This window comes from Leptonychotes weddellii, chromosome 16, assembly GCF_054177405.1.
Source record: "Leptonychotes weddellii isolate Sample4059 chromosome 16, ASM5417740v2, whole genome shotgun sequence".
Lineage (NCBI taxonomy): Eukaryota > Metazoa > Chordata > Mammalia > Carnivora > Phocidae > Leptonychotes > Leptonychotes weddellii.
The window spans coordinates 47,628,178-47,646,535 of record NC_138384.1 but is presented as its reverse complement, the minus strand read 5'-3'; the positions used below and the strand labels follow the sequence as shown (position 1 = coordinate 47,646,535).

General features: G+C 34.6%; 1 protein-coding gene and 1 long non-coding RNA gene across 9 annotated transcripts in view; one reads left to right on the top strand and one right to left on the bottom strand.

Moving 5' to 3' along the window:
- The window catches only part of LOC145717681 (uncharacterized), a 281,227-nt gene that overhangs the window by 93,471 nt on the left and 169,398 nt on the right, over nucleotides 1-18,358 (top strand). The window lies entirely within an intron of this gene.
- LOC102747327 (zinc finger protein 677) overlaps nucleotides 8,844-18,358 on the bottom strand; it is a 20,078-nt gene continuing 10,563 nt past the window's right edge. For 6 of the 8 annotated variants that reach the window (XM_081807657.1, XM_031017322.2, XM_081807659.1 and 3 more), the window contains one exon: nucleotides 14,164-17,197. In XM_081807657.1, coding sequence (XP_081663783.1) covers nucleotides 15,402-17,197 — 1,796 coding nt within the window. In that variant the 3' untranslated portion in view covers nucleotides 14,164-15,401. Of the gene's footprint in view, nucleotides 12,391-12,504; nucleotides 12,739-14,163; nucleotides 17,198-18,358 lie in introns of those variants that run through there. The other 2 variants (XM_081807658.1, XM_081807655.1) reach the window with 2 other exon arrangements.

The window sequence follows — 18,358 nt, the reverse complement described above, 5'->3', positions numbered from 1 at the left end:
GATGGACTCTGAAAAACAAACTGAGGGTTCTAGAGGGGAGGGGGGTGGGAGGATGGGTTAGCCTGGTGGTGGGTATTGAGGAGGGCACATTCTGCATGGAGCACTGGGTGTTATGCACAAACAATGAATCATGGAACACTTCATCTAAAACTAATGATGTAATGTATGGGGATTAACATAAGAATAAAAAAAAAAGATTGGCGTTGTGCAGGACACGTGTGTTGAAAGTTAACATGGTTACATTTTAAGGGTGAAAGTGGCTTTCCTCAAAAACTGTTGTGAGGGGCGCCTGGGTGGCTCAGTCATTAAGCGTCTGCCTTTGGCTCAGGTCATGATCCCAAAGTCCTGGGATCGAGCCCCACATCGGGCTCCCTCCTCGGCGGGAAGCCTGTGTCTCCCTCTCCCACTCCCGCTGCTTGTGTTCCTGCTCTCGCTGTCTCTGTCTCTGTCAAATAAATAAATAAAATCTTAAAAAAAAAAAAAACTGTTGTGAGAACAAGAAACAACTTTTGGCAAGGATGTGGAGAAAAAGGAACCCTCCTGTACCGTTTATGGGAATGCAAACTGGTGCAGACACTGTAGAAGACAGTATGGATTTACTCCAAAATAGAAGTACCTTACTACCCAGTAATCGAACTAGTGGGTATTTACCCAAAGAATAGGTAAACACTAATTCAAAAGGATATATGCACCCATATGTTTATTGTAGCATTGTTTATAATAACCAAGTTATTGAAGCAAAGAAGTGTCCATCGACTGATGATTGGATGAGAAGATGTTATATATATATAATATATATATACGGAATATTACTCAGCCATAAAATAGAGTGAAATCCTGCCATTGCAAGCATGCACAGCATGGATGGAACTAGATGGGATAATGCTAAGTGAAATAAGTCAGCCAGAGAAAGACAAATACCATATGATTTCACTCATATGTGGAATTTAAGAAACAAAGCAAAACAAAGAAAAAAAGGAACAAAAACACAAACTCTTAACTACAGAGAAAAATTAATGGTTACCAGCAAGGAGGTAGTGGTGGGGGATGGGAAAAATAGGTGATGGGGATTAAGACTAAACCTATCATGAGTAATTTATAGGGTTGTCAAATCACTATATTGTACACCTCAATATAACACTGAATGTTAACTATATTGGAATTAAAATTAAAAACTTAATTTAAAAAAACCTCTTTTAATGAAGAGATAGAGATGCATGTCTTGGGAGAGGTGAGCTGGAATCGGTGGTCTGGGATCAGGTCCTCCATGGGGAGTTATGTGGGATCATGGCTGGACTATCTCCTGCATTAGAATTTAAGCAATTTAAGCAAGCAAGGAATGCACCTGTCTGTGCAGCATATGCAAACTGAAATGTGAAATGCAAAACTATGCTAAATGTACCATTATTTACCAACATTTTTCAGAACGTAATTTCCATTTCTATCCCCATTAACCATGTACTCAATCATGTACTCATTTTCAGAGACGTTCACAGGCATAAGACCTGGAGTGTGGGAGATGAGGGATAGATTTAGGTCACCAACTACTGGTTTAAAAGGTAGATCTAACTCAAGTTGTTCTTTATATTTATCAACACATTCCACACTTGAGGTGACTGATAAACTCAAATTACTCTCAAGTAAACCTTTGTGACATCATAATGCATTTCTAAACATTATTTCTAAACATAATTTCAAATTCACTTTACTTATATATAGTTATATTAGTATATATATTTTATATTATATATAGTTTTATTAGTATATATAATTAGTATATATTAGTATATATATTAGTATTGTATTATTAGTCTATATATTAGTATTATGTTATATTAGTACATATATTGGTATATAAGTATATATATTAGTATTATATTAGCAAATATATTAGTATATGTTAGTTTATATTAGTATATGTTATATATAACTATATGTAGCTATAGTTTAGTATTATGTTATATATTATAGCATATTATATATAATTATATATATTATTTTATAATTATGTTATATTTATAATATAATTAATATAAATAATTATATTATGGCAAGATTTCACTCTTTTTTATGGCTGAATAATATTCCATTGTGTGTGTATATAAATCAATATGTATTACATATTTTTAATTATATATTTTATATATATATATCTCACATCTTCTTTATTCATTCAATTCTCAATGGATACTTGTGCTGCTGCCATATCTTGGCTATTGTAAATAATGCTGCTTTAATCATATGGGTACATGTATCCCTTTGAATTAGTGTTTTTGTATTCTTTGGGTAAATACTCAGTAGTGTGATTGCTGGATCGTTAGGTAGTTCTATTTTTAACTTTTTGAGGAATCTCCATACTGTTTCCACAGTGGCTGCACCAGTTTGCATTCCCACCAACAATAGTGTGCAAGGGTTCCTTTTTCTCCAAGTCCTTGCCAACACTTGTTGTTTCTTGTGTTGTTGATTTTAGACATTCTCACAGGTGTGAGGTAATATCTCATTGTAGCTTTGATTTGCATTTCCCTGATGGTAAGTGATGATGAACATCTTTTCATGTGTCTCTTGGCCACCTGGATATCTTCTGCCAAATTCACTTTACTTTTATCCAAAGTAAATAATGTCTTTTCATTAAAAAATTATTTTATATTTTAGCACTTTGTTCTTTTTCTATTTCATTTTGTATAAAAAGACTTTTAATATATTAAATTCATAAGGTTTCATTGCCATATACATTATGTGGCATTTCATAAGCTTTAAAGTAATGTTTATAGTCTTGATGTTCATTACATTTGAATTCCTTAGCATTTACTAAAATTTGAGTTATTATTACTCATAAAATCTTAAGTTTTCATTCCAAAATTAACATTGTGATGATCCCACAAAGATTGAATTTTGGATGAAAACATTGCCATGTATATTACATTTTAAGATTTCTCTGAGGTAGTTATTTACTGATTTTTAGTAATGCTTTACTCTTGCTTAAATATAGTGCCCATTCAGTATAATTTTAAGATCTCCCCGGTATGAATGTCTGTTTAGTGAAAATTCATCCTAAAGGCTTTGCAAGTTAATTACTTTTGCAGTTTTTTTTCTAATAACTGTGATATTTTGTTATCAATAAAGAACCTTTATGCAAATGTTGGTTTTGACACTAGGAAGAATTCTTTCAGGTTGTGACAGTAAGGAACCATTTTGACGTATTTCTTTACTTGATTACATTTATAATGTGCATCCTTGTTTTTATTATTATTTTTTTTAAAGATTTTATTTATTTATTTGACAGAGAGAGACAGAGAGAAAGGGAACACAAGCAGGGGGAGTGGGAGAGGGAGAAGCAGGCTCCCGGCAGAGCAGAGAGCCCGTGCATCCTTGTTTTTAAATGTAAGTCACCCAGATATAACTGAAAAGAGAATCCAATCATATTGTCATATCATTCCATGAATTTGTTTCCTGCACATTAAAAAAAAATAGTGTTGGGGATAGATTTGGGGATCTTGCAGAAGGTAGATTATAGAGATTAGCTGTACTATGTAATATTGTCAACCATCCATGTTGGTTTCAGCATGGACTCCCATGTTCACAAGCAAACTTCCATCAAACCCCAGACATTGTGGAACTTTCATCAAACTCTTAATTGGGGGGAAGCCAATTATAGGTGAAAGTCATGAACCCATTTTGTTTATGGGGAATTTTGTTGCTTATAAAATTTATAAGTCAGCAAAATGAACACATTCACAGGGGGAAAAAGAATATTTCCTCAGTCACAGGAAGACATTGATATGTGTCGTCCTGTTATATCATTATAAAACAGATGCAAATTATTAAAGATTGAAGATTTCAAAATCATTAGACTTCAAATTTTACTAGTTTAACTAGGTGAACTAAAAATTAAACTCTATCACAAAAACAGAGTATACATTTTTTAAGCACACATGGGACATACGATATTTATCACTATCAAAATTTAAAAATCTAGGGGCACCTGGGTGGCTCAGTCATTAAGCATCTGCCTTCAGCTGAGGTCATGATCCCAGGGTCCTGGGATTGGGCCCCACATCCAGCCCCCTGCTCAGCGGGAAGCCTGCTTCTTCCTCTTCCACTACCCCTGCTCGTGTTCTCTCCCTCGCTGTGTCTCTCTCTGTCAAATGAACAAATAAAATCTTTTTTTTTAAAGATTTTATTTATTTGAGAGAGAGAATGAGAGAGAAAGAGCGTGACGGGGCGAGGGTCAGAGGGAGAAGCTGACTCTCCGTGGAGCAGGGAGTCTGATGCGGGACTCGGTTCTGAGACTCCAGGATCACGACCTGAGCTGAAGGCAATCGCTTAACCAACTGAGCCACCCAGGCGCCCATAAATAAAATCTTTTAAAAAAAAATTAAAAATCTAGACTTAGATAAGGAGAGACATATACAAAACATTCTTGCAAAGAGAAATTTCTCTGATCACAAAATGTACACAGGTCTCAAGGTCAGACAGAAGAAAAGCTTTTCTTTTCTAAAAAGGAGTAAACAACACTAGCAAGAAGAAATGTGGTAGCATATGAGCAGCAACCTATAGTTGATCAGGGAAAAGATTTGTATTTATTATAGAGAGAGAGTGGGGAGAGGGACAGAGGGAGAGGAAGAGAGAGAATCCCAAGCAGACTCCCTGATGAGTGCAGAGCCTGAAGCAGGGCCTGATGCAGAGCCATGGGGGGTTTGATCCCACAACCCATGAGATCATGACCTACACCGAAATCGCAAGTCGGACACTTAACTGACTGAGCCACCCAGGTACACTGATCAGGGAATATTTTACCCTGAGGTCAGCCCTCTCTTTTCAGGGGCTATTAGCAGGAAGGGTTTTTCCTAATTACAATGCTTAAGGATGGACCAATGTTCAGGGACCTTGGGAGAAGGAGAGAAACTTAACATTTGATTAAGTCATGTTACAGGTATTAAATTCTGGTTGATCAGTAGGGACAATCAGTTCACCTAATTATTTATAAGACAAAAAACATGGGAATTTCAAAAATTTGTGCCTGGCTTTTTTCCAAGTAAACTATGGACTATAAGTCCTACCAAGTAATATAAGAAAGGGTGTTTTTTTTTTTTTTAAAGATTTTATTTATTTGCGAGAGAGACAATGAGAGACAGAGAGCATGAGAGGGAGGAGGGTCAGAGGGAGAAGCAGACTCCCTGCTGAGCAGGGAGCCCGATGCGGGACTCGATCCTGGGACTCCAGGATCATGACCTGAGCCGAAGGCAGTCGCTTAACCAACTGAGCCACCCAGGTGCCCAGAAAGGGTGTTTTTTGCTGTAAGCTGTTCCCTGGAACAGAAAGCATTGGGGAATTTCTTAACCATACTGTTTTCCAGGATTCCATGCTCAGATAAATTTCAATATTGTCATTACCTATTAGGAGACCCTAAAATGAATATAGTTCAAAAAATGAATACATGTTGTATTTGTAAAAAGTAACATTAAAAATGTGGATTAATAACAGTGACAGTGAACTTGCCTAGGAACTTTAAAGTATATGCCTGTGTATAGCATTGACAGTCCCTGCATCTTTATTATACCATCTTTATTATACCATTTTTGCAAAATTTTGACAGGAAATAGGCACACAGTTTTAAAATTATTACACAAAATAGGATGAGGTGCAGAATGATAACCCCATTTTTATGATAGTATGAAATTTTGTGAGAGGCCATTTCATCCTAAAGGGGTCCTTTCTAAAAACCTTGAAAAGGGAGTTATCCCATATGTATTTTCCTTGGATACAGGGAAGCAGATCATATTTACATAAGGAAAAGGACATGGAGGAGCAGGGGTCATACAACTGACAAAAATGGTGATGTTTAGTTCAGCCTGTATGGTTATAACTGGGGAAAGATGGAATCAAGCTATGAGAACCCCTGGTTGTAGCAATGAAATTTCATAGGTAACACCCATAGGCTTGTAAGTATAATCAGTAGTAGCATTTGGGACTAAAGGGAAATTGGTTACAGGTAAAACCAACTGGTCTTCAACATAGTGAACAGATCACAATTTCTGTGACAAATTCTGACAGATCCAACCATCAGAAAGGTTTTCCCCTTTTGCAATGGATTGAAACAGGCAAATTAGAGCATGGTCTAGGAAAAACCAGAAATGAAATCTTTGTGTGCAACTATACAAGAAAAGTTTCCCTTGCGCAAGCACATGAAAAACTCCTGGAATATTAGAGGGGTAGTGAGAAAACCAAACCCTGCCCCCTGCCCCCTCCAGGCCAATGGCTTATTTTTTGGTTGGGAGATTTTGATAACTGATTCCATGTCCTTACTTGTCATTAGTCTGTTTAGATTTTATTTGTGATTTAGGCTTTGTAGATTGTATATTTCTAGGTATTTTTTTTAGGTTATCTAATGTGTTGGACTGTTCATACTTTCATATGATCCTTTGTATTTCTATGTTATCTGCTGTAATGTTTCCTCTTTCATGTGATTGAGTCTTTTTTCCTAATGTAGCTTAAGTTCTGTCAATTATGTTTATTTGTTCAAAAAGCCAGTCTTTAATAATAAAGAGGACAAACCAACAAGAAAATATAGTAATTTTAAATATTTATGCATCCAACATAGAAGCATTCAAATACATAAAACAGTTAATTACAAAAATAAAGGAACTAATTGATAATACAATTATAGTAGGGGACTTTAACACCCCCCTTACATCAATGGACAGATAACCTAAACAGAAAGCCAACAAGAAAACAATGGCTTTGAATGACACACTGGAACAGATGGATTTAACAGATGTATTCAGAACATTCCATCCTAAAATAGCAAATACACATTCTTTTCAAGTGCATACAGAACATTCTCCAGAATAGGTCATATACTGGCCCACAAAACAAGCCTCAACAAATTTAAGATCAAATTCATACCATACATATTTTCTGACCACAATGCTATGAAACTAGAAGTCAACCACAAGAAAATGTGGAAATATGACAAATACACAGAGGTTAAACAACATGTTACTAAATAATGAATGGGTCAACCAGGAAATAAAAGAAAAAAATTTAAAAAGTATGTGGAAATAAATGAAAATGAAACCACAAAGTCCAAAACCTATGGGTTACAGCAAAAGTGGTTCTAAGTGAGAAGTTTATAGAAATACAGGAGTGCCTCAAGAAGCAAGAAAAATCTGAAATAAACAACCTAATATTATACCTAAAAGAGCCAAAAAAAGAAAAACAAAACCTAAAAGCAGCAGAAGGAAGGAAATAGTAAAGAACAGGGTAGAAATAAATGATACAGAAACTAAAAAAACAACAGATCAATGAGACCAGGAGCTGGTTCTTTGAAAAAAAAAAAAATCAATAAAATTGATAAACCTCTAGCCAGACTTACCAAGAAGAAAAGAAAAGAGGATTCAAATAAATAAAATCACAAACAAGAGGGAGAAATAACAACCAACACCACAGAAATACAAACATTTATAAGAGAATATTATGAAATACCATATGCCAACAAATTGGACAGAAGAAATGGATAAAATCCTAGAACATAAACTTCCAAAACTGGAGAGAGGAATACATTAAAAATGAACAGACTGACAACCAGCAAAGAAACTGAATCAGTAATCAAAAAACTCTCCAGTCCAGGCCAGATGGCTTCACAGGTGAATTCTACCAAACATTTAAAGAAGAGTTAATACCTACTCTTCTCAAACTTTTCCAAAAAAAGGAAAAGGAAGGAAAACTTCCAAAATCAATCTATGAGGCCACTATTATCATGATACCAAAATAAGATAAAGACACCACTAAAAAAAAAAAAAAAAAAGAGAACTACAGGCCAATATCCATGATGAACATAGGTGCAAAAAACCTAAATAAATACTAGCAAACCAAATTCAACCAAATTCAAAGAATCATACACCATGATCAAGCGGGATTTACTCCTGGGTTGCAAGGGTGGTTCAATATTTGCAAATCAATGTGATACATCACATCAATAAGGGAAAGGATAAGAACCATATGATTATTTCAATAGATGAAGAAAAAGCATTTGACAAAGTACAACATCCATTCATGACAAAAAAAAAACCCTCAACAAAATAGGTTTAGAGGGAATATATCTCAACATAACAAAGGCCTTATAAGAAAAACCCACAGCTAACATCATCCTCAATGGGGCAAAATTGAGACCCCTAAGGTCAGGAACAAGACAAAGATGTACACTCTCACCACTTTTATTCAACATAGTATTGGAAATCCTAGCCACAACAATCAGACAACAACAACAACAACAAAAATAAAAGGCATCCAAATTGGTAAGGAAGAAGTAAAACTTTCACTATTTGCAGATGACATACTTTAGATAGAGAATACAAAGATTCCACCAAAAAACTGCTAGAACTGATAAACACATTCAGTAAAGTTGCAGGATACAAAAATCAATGTACAGAAATCTGTTGTATTCCTCTACACCAATAATGAAGCAGGAGAAAGAGAAATTAAGAAAACAATCCCATTTACAATTGAACCCAAAATAATAAAATACCTAGGAATAAGCCTAACCAAAGAGGTGAAATTTCTGTTAAGACCTGTACTCTGAAAGTTATAAAACACTGATGAAAGAAACTGAAGATGACAAAAACAAATGGAAAGACAAAAAAAAGGGGGGGGGAGAAGAAAGAAAGAAAGGAAGGAAGGAAGGAAGAAAGGAAGAAAGAAAGAAAGAAAGGAAAAAAAAGAAAGAAGAAAAAAAGGAAGAAAGAAAGAAAGAAAGAGGGAGAGAGGGAGGGAGGGAAGGAGGGAGGAAGAAAAGACATTTCATGCTAAGGGATTGGAAGAACAAATATTGTTAAAATGTCTATACTACCCTAAGCAATCTACACATTTAATGCAATCCTTGTCAAAATACCAGCATCATTTTTCACAGAACTAGAGCAAACAATTCTAAAATTTGTATGGAACTGCAGAAGACCCTGAAGAGCCAAAACAATTTTGAAAAAGAAAAGCAAAGCTGGAGTCATCACAATTCTGGACTTCAAGTTATATTACAAAGCTGTAGTAATGAAAACAGTATGGTACTGGCACAAAAATATTCACATAACTCAATGGAACAGAATAGAAAGTCCAGAAATAAACCCATAATTATGTGGTCACTAAATATGAGATCTGAAACTATAAAAATCACTATGAGACCTGAAACTGTAAAAATCCTAGAATATAACACAGGCAGTAACCTCTTCCACACTGGCCATTGCACTTTTTCCTAGATATGTCTCTTGAGGCAAGGGAACAAAAGGAAAAATAAACAAATGGGACTTCATCAAAATAAAAAGCTTCTGCACAGAGAAGAAAACAGTCAACAAAAACTCAAAGGCACCCTACAGAATGGGAGAAGATATTTGCAAATGACATATCTGGTAAAGGGCTAGTATCTAAAATATATAAAGAACTTATAAAACTCAACACCCAAAAAACAACCAATCCAATTTAAAAATGAGAAGACATGAATAGACATTTCTCTAAAGAAGACATCCAGATGGCCAAGAGATACATGAAAAGATGTTCATCATCACTTACCATCAGGGAAATGCAAATCAAAACTACAATGAGATATCGCCTCACATTTGTGAGAATGTCTAAAATTAACAACACAAGAAACACGTGTTGGCAAGGACTTGGAGAAAAAGGAACCCTTGTGCACGGTTGGTGGTGGGAATGCAAACTGGTGCAGCCACTGTGGAAAACAATATGGAGATTCCTCAAAAAGTTAAAAATAGAAATACCTAATGATCCAGCAATCACACTACTGAATATTTACCCAAAGAATACAAAAACATTAATTCAAAGGGATACAAGCCCTCCTATGGTTATAGCAGCATTAATTACAATAGCCAAGATATGGAAGCAGCCCAAGTGTCGATTGATACATGGAGTGTGGTATATATGTACCTTGAATTATTCAGCCATAAAAAGAATGAAATCTTGCCATTTCCAATGACATGGATGGACGTAGAGAGTATAATGCTAAGCAAAGTAACTCAAAGATAAATAACTTATGATTTCACTCATATGGGGGATTTAGAAACAAAACAAATGAGCAAAGGGAAAAAGGAGGGGAGGAGGGGACAAACAGAGAAACAGACTCTTCATTATAGAGAACAAGCTGATGATTACCAGAGGGGAGGAGGGTGGGAGGGATGGGTTAGGTAGGTGATGGGGTTTAAGGAGTGCCCTTGTGGTGAACACAGGGTGATGTATGAAAGTGTTGAAACACTATATTGTACACCTGAAGCAAATATAACACTGTGTTAACTAACTGGAATTTTAAAACTTTTAAAAAGTAGTCTTCAGTTCCCTTAATCTTTTCTATTGTTTTTTCCTATTTCATTTATTTCTGTGCTGATCACTGTTATTTCTTTCCTTCTGCTAACTTGGGGTTAGCACAAGAAAAAGAAGATGTGCCTTGAGGGGTGAAGTTTGAAATTTTTTTTCCTTAATGTAGGTATTGTTATCAACATTCCTCTTAGAATTTCTTCTGATCCATCCCATAAGTTTTGTCAGGGTGTGTTTCTATTTTCATTTGTTTCAGAATATTGTTTCTCTTTTGATTTCTTCTTTGACTCCTCAGTTGTTGAGTAGTGTGTTAATTTCCACATATTTGTGACCTTTCCATTTTTAATCCTGTTATCATTTGTTTCATACTATTGTGTCCAGAAAAGATAATTGGTATGATTTCAATCTTATATTTACTAAGATGCATTTTGTAGACCTAACATAGGACCTATCCTGGGCAATGTTGTGTGTGTGCTTGAGAAGAATGCATATTCTGGTTCTGTTGTATGAAATAATCTGCATATGTCTGTTAGGTCCTTTTGGTCTGAAGAATAGCTCAAGTCCAATGTTTTTGTGTTGATTTTCTGTCAAAATATTCTAGCCATTGTTGCAAGTAGGGTATTGAAGTTCCCTACACTTACTGCTATTTATTATTGCCTTTAGATCTGTTAGTATTTGCTTGATATATTTAGGTACTCCAGTGTTAGGTGTATATATGTTTACAATTGTTATATCCTCTTGATGAATCGATCCCTTTTTATTATATAATCACCTTGTCTTGTTACAGCTTTGGACTTGAAGTTTATTGTATCTCATATAACTAGAGCGACTCCTGCTTTCTTTTGGTTTCCATTTGCATGGAATATCTCTTTCCATCCCCACACTTTGAGGCTATGTGTATCCTTAAATCTCAACTCTTTTGTCAGCAGCATTCACTTGAGTGTTTTTTGTTTTTGTTTTTTTGAGTAAAGTGATAGTAGTTTATTAAGTGAAGATACAGAAAAAGCTCTCAATAGTGAGAGGGGTCCCAACAGGGTTGCAAAGGGAGAGTCTTTTTTTTTTTTTTTAAAGCCATCCAGTCACTGTATGTCAATTGGATAATTCATTCATTTACATTCAGACTAATTATTGATAGGTAAGGGCTTAGTGATGCCATCTTACCAATTGCTTTTCTGGCTAATTTGTAGTTCCCTTATTCCTCTTTTTCCTCCTTCTGACTTCCTTTAGGAATTGATAATTTCCTATAGTGGTATGTCTTAATTTCCTTTTCTTTTTATGTGTATGTATTGTAGGGTTTTGCTTTGTTGTTATCACAAGGCTTACATAAACCATCTCATAGATCAAAGTCTATTTTATGCTGATAACTTAAATTTGATTGCACGTAAAACTTTACTATTTGGGGCACCTGGTTGGCTCAGTCGATAGAACATGCAACTCTCAATCTCAGGGTTGTGAGTTCAAGGCCCACAGTAGGTGTAGAGATTACTTAAAAAATGAAAAATTTTTTTAGAAAAGAACTTTATTCTTTATTCCCAACATTTTGTTTTCGATGTCACTCTTTTTACATTGTAAGTGCATTAATAAACATTGTGTGTGTGCGTATATATATATGTGTATATATATGCATATATTTTTTTTCTTTTGTCCTTTCATAAAGTATTATGAATTTGACTATATACTTTACCAGTGTTTTCTATTTTCATATTACTAATTTCATTCTCATTTCAGTTTGAAATCCAAAGTCTGCGCATCCTCAAAACAGTTTCTCTTAATTTCTTTCTTCTCCTCCTTCTTTTTCTTCTCTGTGACTGAGCCATACTTTTGTTTCTTTGCATTCCTCACAATTTTGTTGAAAACTTGCTTTTAAAATATAATGAGGAACTCTAGAAATCAGATTCTCCTTCTTCTTTAGGGTTTGTTTTTGCTGACTGTTGTGGGTTATAATTTGTTTAGTGACTTTTCCAAACAAATTTTGTAAAGGCTGTCTTCATTATCATGTGTGATAAATGTAGTCTCTCTTCCATTAGCTTAGTTATCATATTGTGGTTTGACAGAAATTTCACCAAATGCCTAGAGCTAAAAGAAAGAAAAGAGGAAAAGAAAAAGAGGAGGAAAAGAAAACAGATTATTTTCCATTTGTTTGCAGATTTGCTCTTAGTTGTGACACTCCATTTAACACTCTGTCTTTACCTTCACTTTCTGTGTGTGCAGAGCCAGATGAAATAGCTTATGGTTTTCTCAGGTACTTTATTCTCCAGTATCTGTGGACTTTATTCCACACACATTTTTTTCTCCTCAGTCTCTCCCCATGCGTTTGGTCTTTCTAATGCTTGTCCCATCATCCCTTGTCCCAGTCTGCTGTGGTCCATACTTTTGCTTTTAAATGCTGTATGATTCTCACTGAAGTTTGCCAATGAGAAAAACCTATATGGAATTTGGAAGGCAAAAGTGAAGCAGAAAATGTTAATCTCAGGAGAAACCAGTGACCAGATAAAGATTTTGCAGACCTTCTCACCAGCTCTAACTACATATTTAAGGCAACCAGAGGCAGTAACTTCTCAAACATATGCATGATCTTTGGCTTCTCCACCCACCATGGGGCTTTAGGATGTAGTTATCAGTGACTTACTCTATGATCCACCAGTCTTTCATACATTTCACTGCTCAAACTCCTTATAAACTCTTGACTTAATTTATATAATTCTTACTCTTATATAATTGTATGTATATGTTCTCCTGACCAAACACAGATTGTTACAATACCTCAGAATATTACTATTTCTGTATTTTCAAAGTCTAAAAATCTCAACCAGCATGACTGTATTGGTTCCATGGCCCACTGGTCCTATCAATTCATCCCAATGAAAGAGCAATTTTGATATTTTAAAATCTAGTAAAGGAACTCTGATGCTTAAAAATATTGAATAGATGGGACAACTGGAAATCTACATGGAAAAGAATGAAGTTGGACCCCTACCTCATACCATATACAAAAGGTAGACACAAGAGGCCACACATTGTATGATTTCATTTATATGAAATGCCCAGAATTGGGACAAACATAGAAATTACAGTGCTGGTTTCCAAGGGGTGGGGGTGTGGAGTGTTAGAGTATGGGGTTTTTTGTAGGGTGATGAAATTGTTCTGGAGTTAGTACTGATAGGTTTTACAAAATTGTGAATAAACAAAAAGCCACTTAATTGTACACTGTTATCAATTTTATGGCATGTGAATTATATATAAATAAAATGAACAAATATCTAATGTATTTACATTGAATTCAGGAAAACATTCTGACAGACTGACTCTGGCCTCAAGACCTTGGAGATATAGGGCCCAATCTCCACTGCAGAAGTGATGATGATAGCAATTATAATGGCAGGAAAAGAATGAATTTTATATACTTTTCTGGTGAAATGAGCATATTTTTAACCAAAATTCCAGTGTGACTTTCAGGGAAGCATTTAGGTCTCCTGCCTTCACATTTCAAGATGTCAGTTCATCTTGTACCACTGCAGTTATTAACACTGAACTAAAGACATAAAGGACCCTCTTTCTTTACATTCACAAAGCACTTATTTTGTACCTCCCATTTTTATGTTACAGAAGTTTCAAAACCACCCCTTTGTCATACAGCCTCCAAATTTTTTACTGACTAAAGGGATGAAATGTAAATTACATATATAAAAATTGATTTAAAACGTGTGGAGGGAAAAGTGGTAAGGAAAAATTTTATAAGAAAATTAAAATGAATTTCCAACACAGTTGAAAAAGAACCATGAACCATAAGGCTTGTTACCATAATCTCAAATTTAGATTTTTCTAGGCTTCAAAAAATTGCTCTCCTAGTAAAATCCTTAAATCATATTTATTGTCTGATAAAACTTCTACACATTAATTTTCATGAAAATACCACAAAAATATCACAATTTATCTAAAGAGTATTTCACAAACACGTTCAATAACATATTGTATAAAGAATCCTACCTGTGCAGCAGCAAAGGAAATGCAGTTATTAGCATGAGGAAAATTGTGGTCTTTCCCAACCAAGGAGTGAGACACTTCAAAAGTAAATGTTCAGTGTTGAATTAGTCTAACCTCATTTTTATTATTTGACTATTAACAGCTTTTAAGTCTCCCATCCCTCCTCCCATTCTACCTCACACCTATGTAGGCTGATTAGAAAGGCTGTGTACTCTTTGTCACCGGTGGAAAGTTTAAGCCACATTCAGTACCCTCTCCTCAGCTCCACCATAAAAGCCCCATAACAACAAATCTGGAGAAGAGGGTCCTTAACACATTAATCATGACTTAGATCATAGTTTTACATCTCTTATATGCCACTCATGCTGTCATTCAAATTTATATTATATTGGATTATAAATTCAGTGTTCTTGTTCTTCCAGGAAATTCTGGACATGAATGAACATCACCTAATGAAGTCTGCCCTTTTATCTTATTAAACCTTTCCAAGAGATCTTCATGGTAACATGAAAGGACTGTAATGAAAGTATATTATCAACAGATTTCAAACCTCAGGATGAAAATCATTGATAGTAATTTGGCCTTTTCAAGAAACCCGAAATAAACTATTTAATAAAATGAAGGTAACAGGACCTTTCCATGGGGATCCTTGTAACTTTGACAGCCATTATAGGTATTATCATTTTGATTTTTAATTAATCAATTATCAATTATTAAATTTATTTAGAATTTAATTGAATAATCTTTCAGAAGAAGAGACTGTTTTCTCTACTATGAATTATCTGATGTGTAGCCGATTGTGAGAAATGGTTAAATAATTTATCACATTCATTACAGTTTTAAGGTTTCTCTACAATGTAAATTCTTTGGTGAATCCTGAGGTCAGATCGTTGTCTAAAGGCCTTACCATTTTCAATACATTTTTATGTTTTCTCTCTGATGTGAATTCTCTCATGACCCCTTGGGTAAACATCTGAACATCTCATAAAAGTTTAACACATTCATTACATTTATAAGGTTTCTCTCCAGTAGGAGATAATATTACATATGCTTGATCTTTGGATAAAAGCCTTGCCACACCCATTACATTTTTGTGCTTTCTTTCAAAGATGCATATTCTGGTGTCTAATTAACTCTGAGCCCTGGTTACAGGCTTTACCAAATACATGACTTTTACATGGCTTCTGTTCAGTATGGGTTCTTTGATGTTGAGTAAGGCTTGAACACACATTAAAGGTTTTGCTACACACATGACATTTGTGAGGTTTCTCTTCACTACAAATTCTCTGATAATCCCCAGTGCTTGATCTTTGGATAAAAGCATTTCCACATATATTAGGTTTACAATGTTTCTTTTCAGTATGCGTTTTCTGATGTCTAGTAAGATTTGCAAATTGGGTAAAGGCCTTGTCACATTCATTACATTTATAAGGCTTCTCCCCAGTATGGATTCTTTGATGTCGGGTAAGGCTTGAACACACATTAAAGGCTTTGCCACACTCATTACATTTATAAGGCTTCTCTCCAGTATGAATTATCTGATGTATGACAAGGTTAGAGGACTGGTTAAAGGCTTTGCCACATTCCTTACATTTGTAAGGCTTTTCTCCACTATGGATTCTCTTATGTTGAGTAAGGCTTGAACGCTCCATAAAGGCTTTGCCACACTCGTCACATATGTAAGGCTTCTCTCCTGTATGAACTCTCTGATGAATTATAAGATTTGAATGTTGACTACAGACCTTGTCACATACACTACATTTATATGGTTTCTCTCCAGTATGGATTCTCTGGTGTCTAGTGAGGTGTGATATGCGGTTAAAGGATTTGTCACACTCATTACATTTGTAAGGTCTCTGCCCAGAATGAACTCTCTGATGATTGGTGAGATTCGAGCTTCCTCTAAAAGTCTTCCCACATTCATCACATTTATAAGGTTTCTCTCCAGTATGGATTCTCTTATGTCGAGTAAGGCTTGAATACTCAGAAAAGACTTTGCCACACTCATTACATTTGTAAGGTTTCTCTCCAGTATGAATTTTCTGATGCCGTGCAAGATTTGAATTCTGACTACAGCCCTTGCCACATATATTACATTTATATGGTTTCTCTCTGGTATGGATTCTCTGATGTCTAGTAAGTTTTGCAAACTGGGTAAAGGCTTTGCCACACTCATTACATTTGTAAGGCCTCTGCTCAGAATGAATTCTCTGATGACTAATGAGGTTTGAGCTTTCTCTAAAAGCCTTCCCACAATCATTACATTTGTAAGGTTTTTCACTAATAGGTGTTTTTTGATGTGTAAGTAATGAAGGATGCATAAAAAGTTTCCCAGATTTATTACAGATGTTCATGTTGATGCTAGGAGGAATTCTTTGAAGTGGTGAAACAGAACTACTGTTGATCAACTCCTCAACTTGACTATATTCATAAATTTTCTCTTCAGTTTGAAAATTCTGAAGGTCAGCCAGATGCAACTGAAACTTTAATCCAATTCCATTTTCAAAACATTTTATATACTTGTTTCCTGCACAGGTTATGTTATTTTTTAGTTTTAACAAATACCTTTTATATGACTTCTCATGTTTGTAATATTGATAAGTACTTTTTCTTACAGAAACACTCTGCTTTAGAGGGAAATCATTCCAGGATTTGTTACGCCGTTGACCTCTTCTACCAGTGAAATTTTGGTTATGGGCTGCGGTTACTCCTTTGTAATTTGTTTCATCATATGTATACTGACTTTCAAACTCATGCATATTTTGCTGGACTTCTCTAAAACCCAAATCCTTGATGTCGTTTCTTTTGTGTCTTTCCAACATCAATGTTTGGAATAATTCTTCTTTGTTAATATCCTCTTTTGGTGATAATTCCTTAATCATACTTCTAACAGAGATATCTGAAAGATATAAAGAACCATAGGTTTCCTATTAATAGAGTTATAAAGTGAATATTTTATCTTGAAAACATAATATTAGGCCAAAAGTAATGCTTATATAGTTATAAAACTTCTCAACCATAGTATGCAAATATTTAGGAATAAAGGGAATCGGATTCCTCAATCAAGAAAGGGTGTTTACACATAGATAAAATTATTTTCAGGAAAGCCTAGTTCCAACACCCTATGATCAAACCACTCAGAGTATTTACATAAGCCCTGAAACAAGTGGTATCTTTCTGTTGCCACCCCAAAGTACTCACCAATTGGCACTAGACATTTGGGTGTTTCATATTTGAAGGAAAGCAATATTATATTAATGCATATACACATACCTAATTATTTAGGTACAATTATAAAGGCTAAAGGAGAGGACTACATTCTGTAATGGTAAATAATATCTTAAACTTATCCAACAAAAAATGGCAATTCACAATTATAAAATAAAAATAGCACTGAGAAAATGAGAAGAACTTGATAAAACACCATTGTAAGAATAACAAAATATTGGTCTGAATTTCTATAATTAAACTATCTATATTCATGCAGAATAGGCATTTTACAACATTAACCATTGGTGCATGACAGTCATAATACATAAAAGATATTTAAAAACCATTACCTGTAAGTCATAGTAAAAATGAATCACACATTTTAGAATTTATCTAAATTTATCTAGATTTACCCACAGTAAATCCAGAAGATAAATAATAAGCCAACACAATTACAAACCATTATAATCTGTGGCATTCTAAAGACTTCTTCCTTCAGAACAAAGGATAGGGCTCCTATTCCAGAAGGAATACATAATATGAGCATTGAAACCTATGTTAAGAACCACTGACTTTTTAAATATCTGGTTCAGGTACATACATAATATTTTAAGATGAAGAATTTGGGAAGGCAATCAGAAATCAGAATTATGATTTCATACCTGCAATTAACAACCAATAGAGCTATTTTCTTTTCCTTTTCTTTTTAATTTAATTTTATTATGTTATGTTAATCACCTTACATTACATCATTAGTTTTTGATGTAGTGTTCCATGATTCATTGTTTGCGTGTTAACACCCAGTGCTCCATGCAGAATGACCCTCTTTAATACCCATCACCAGGCTAAC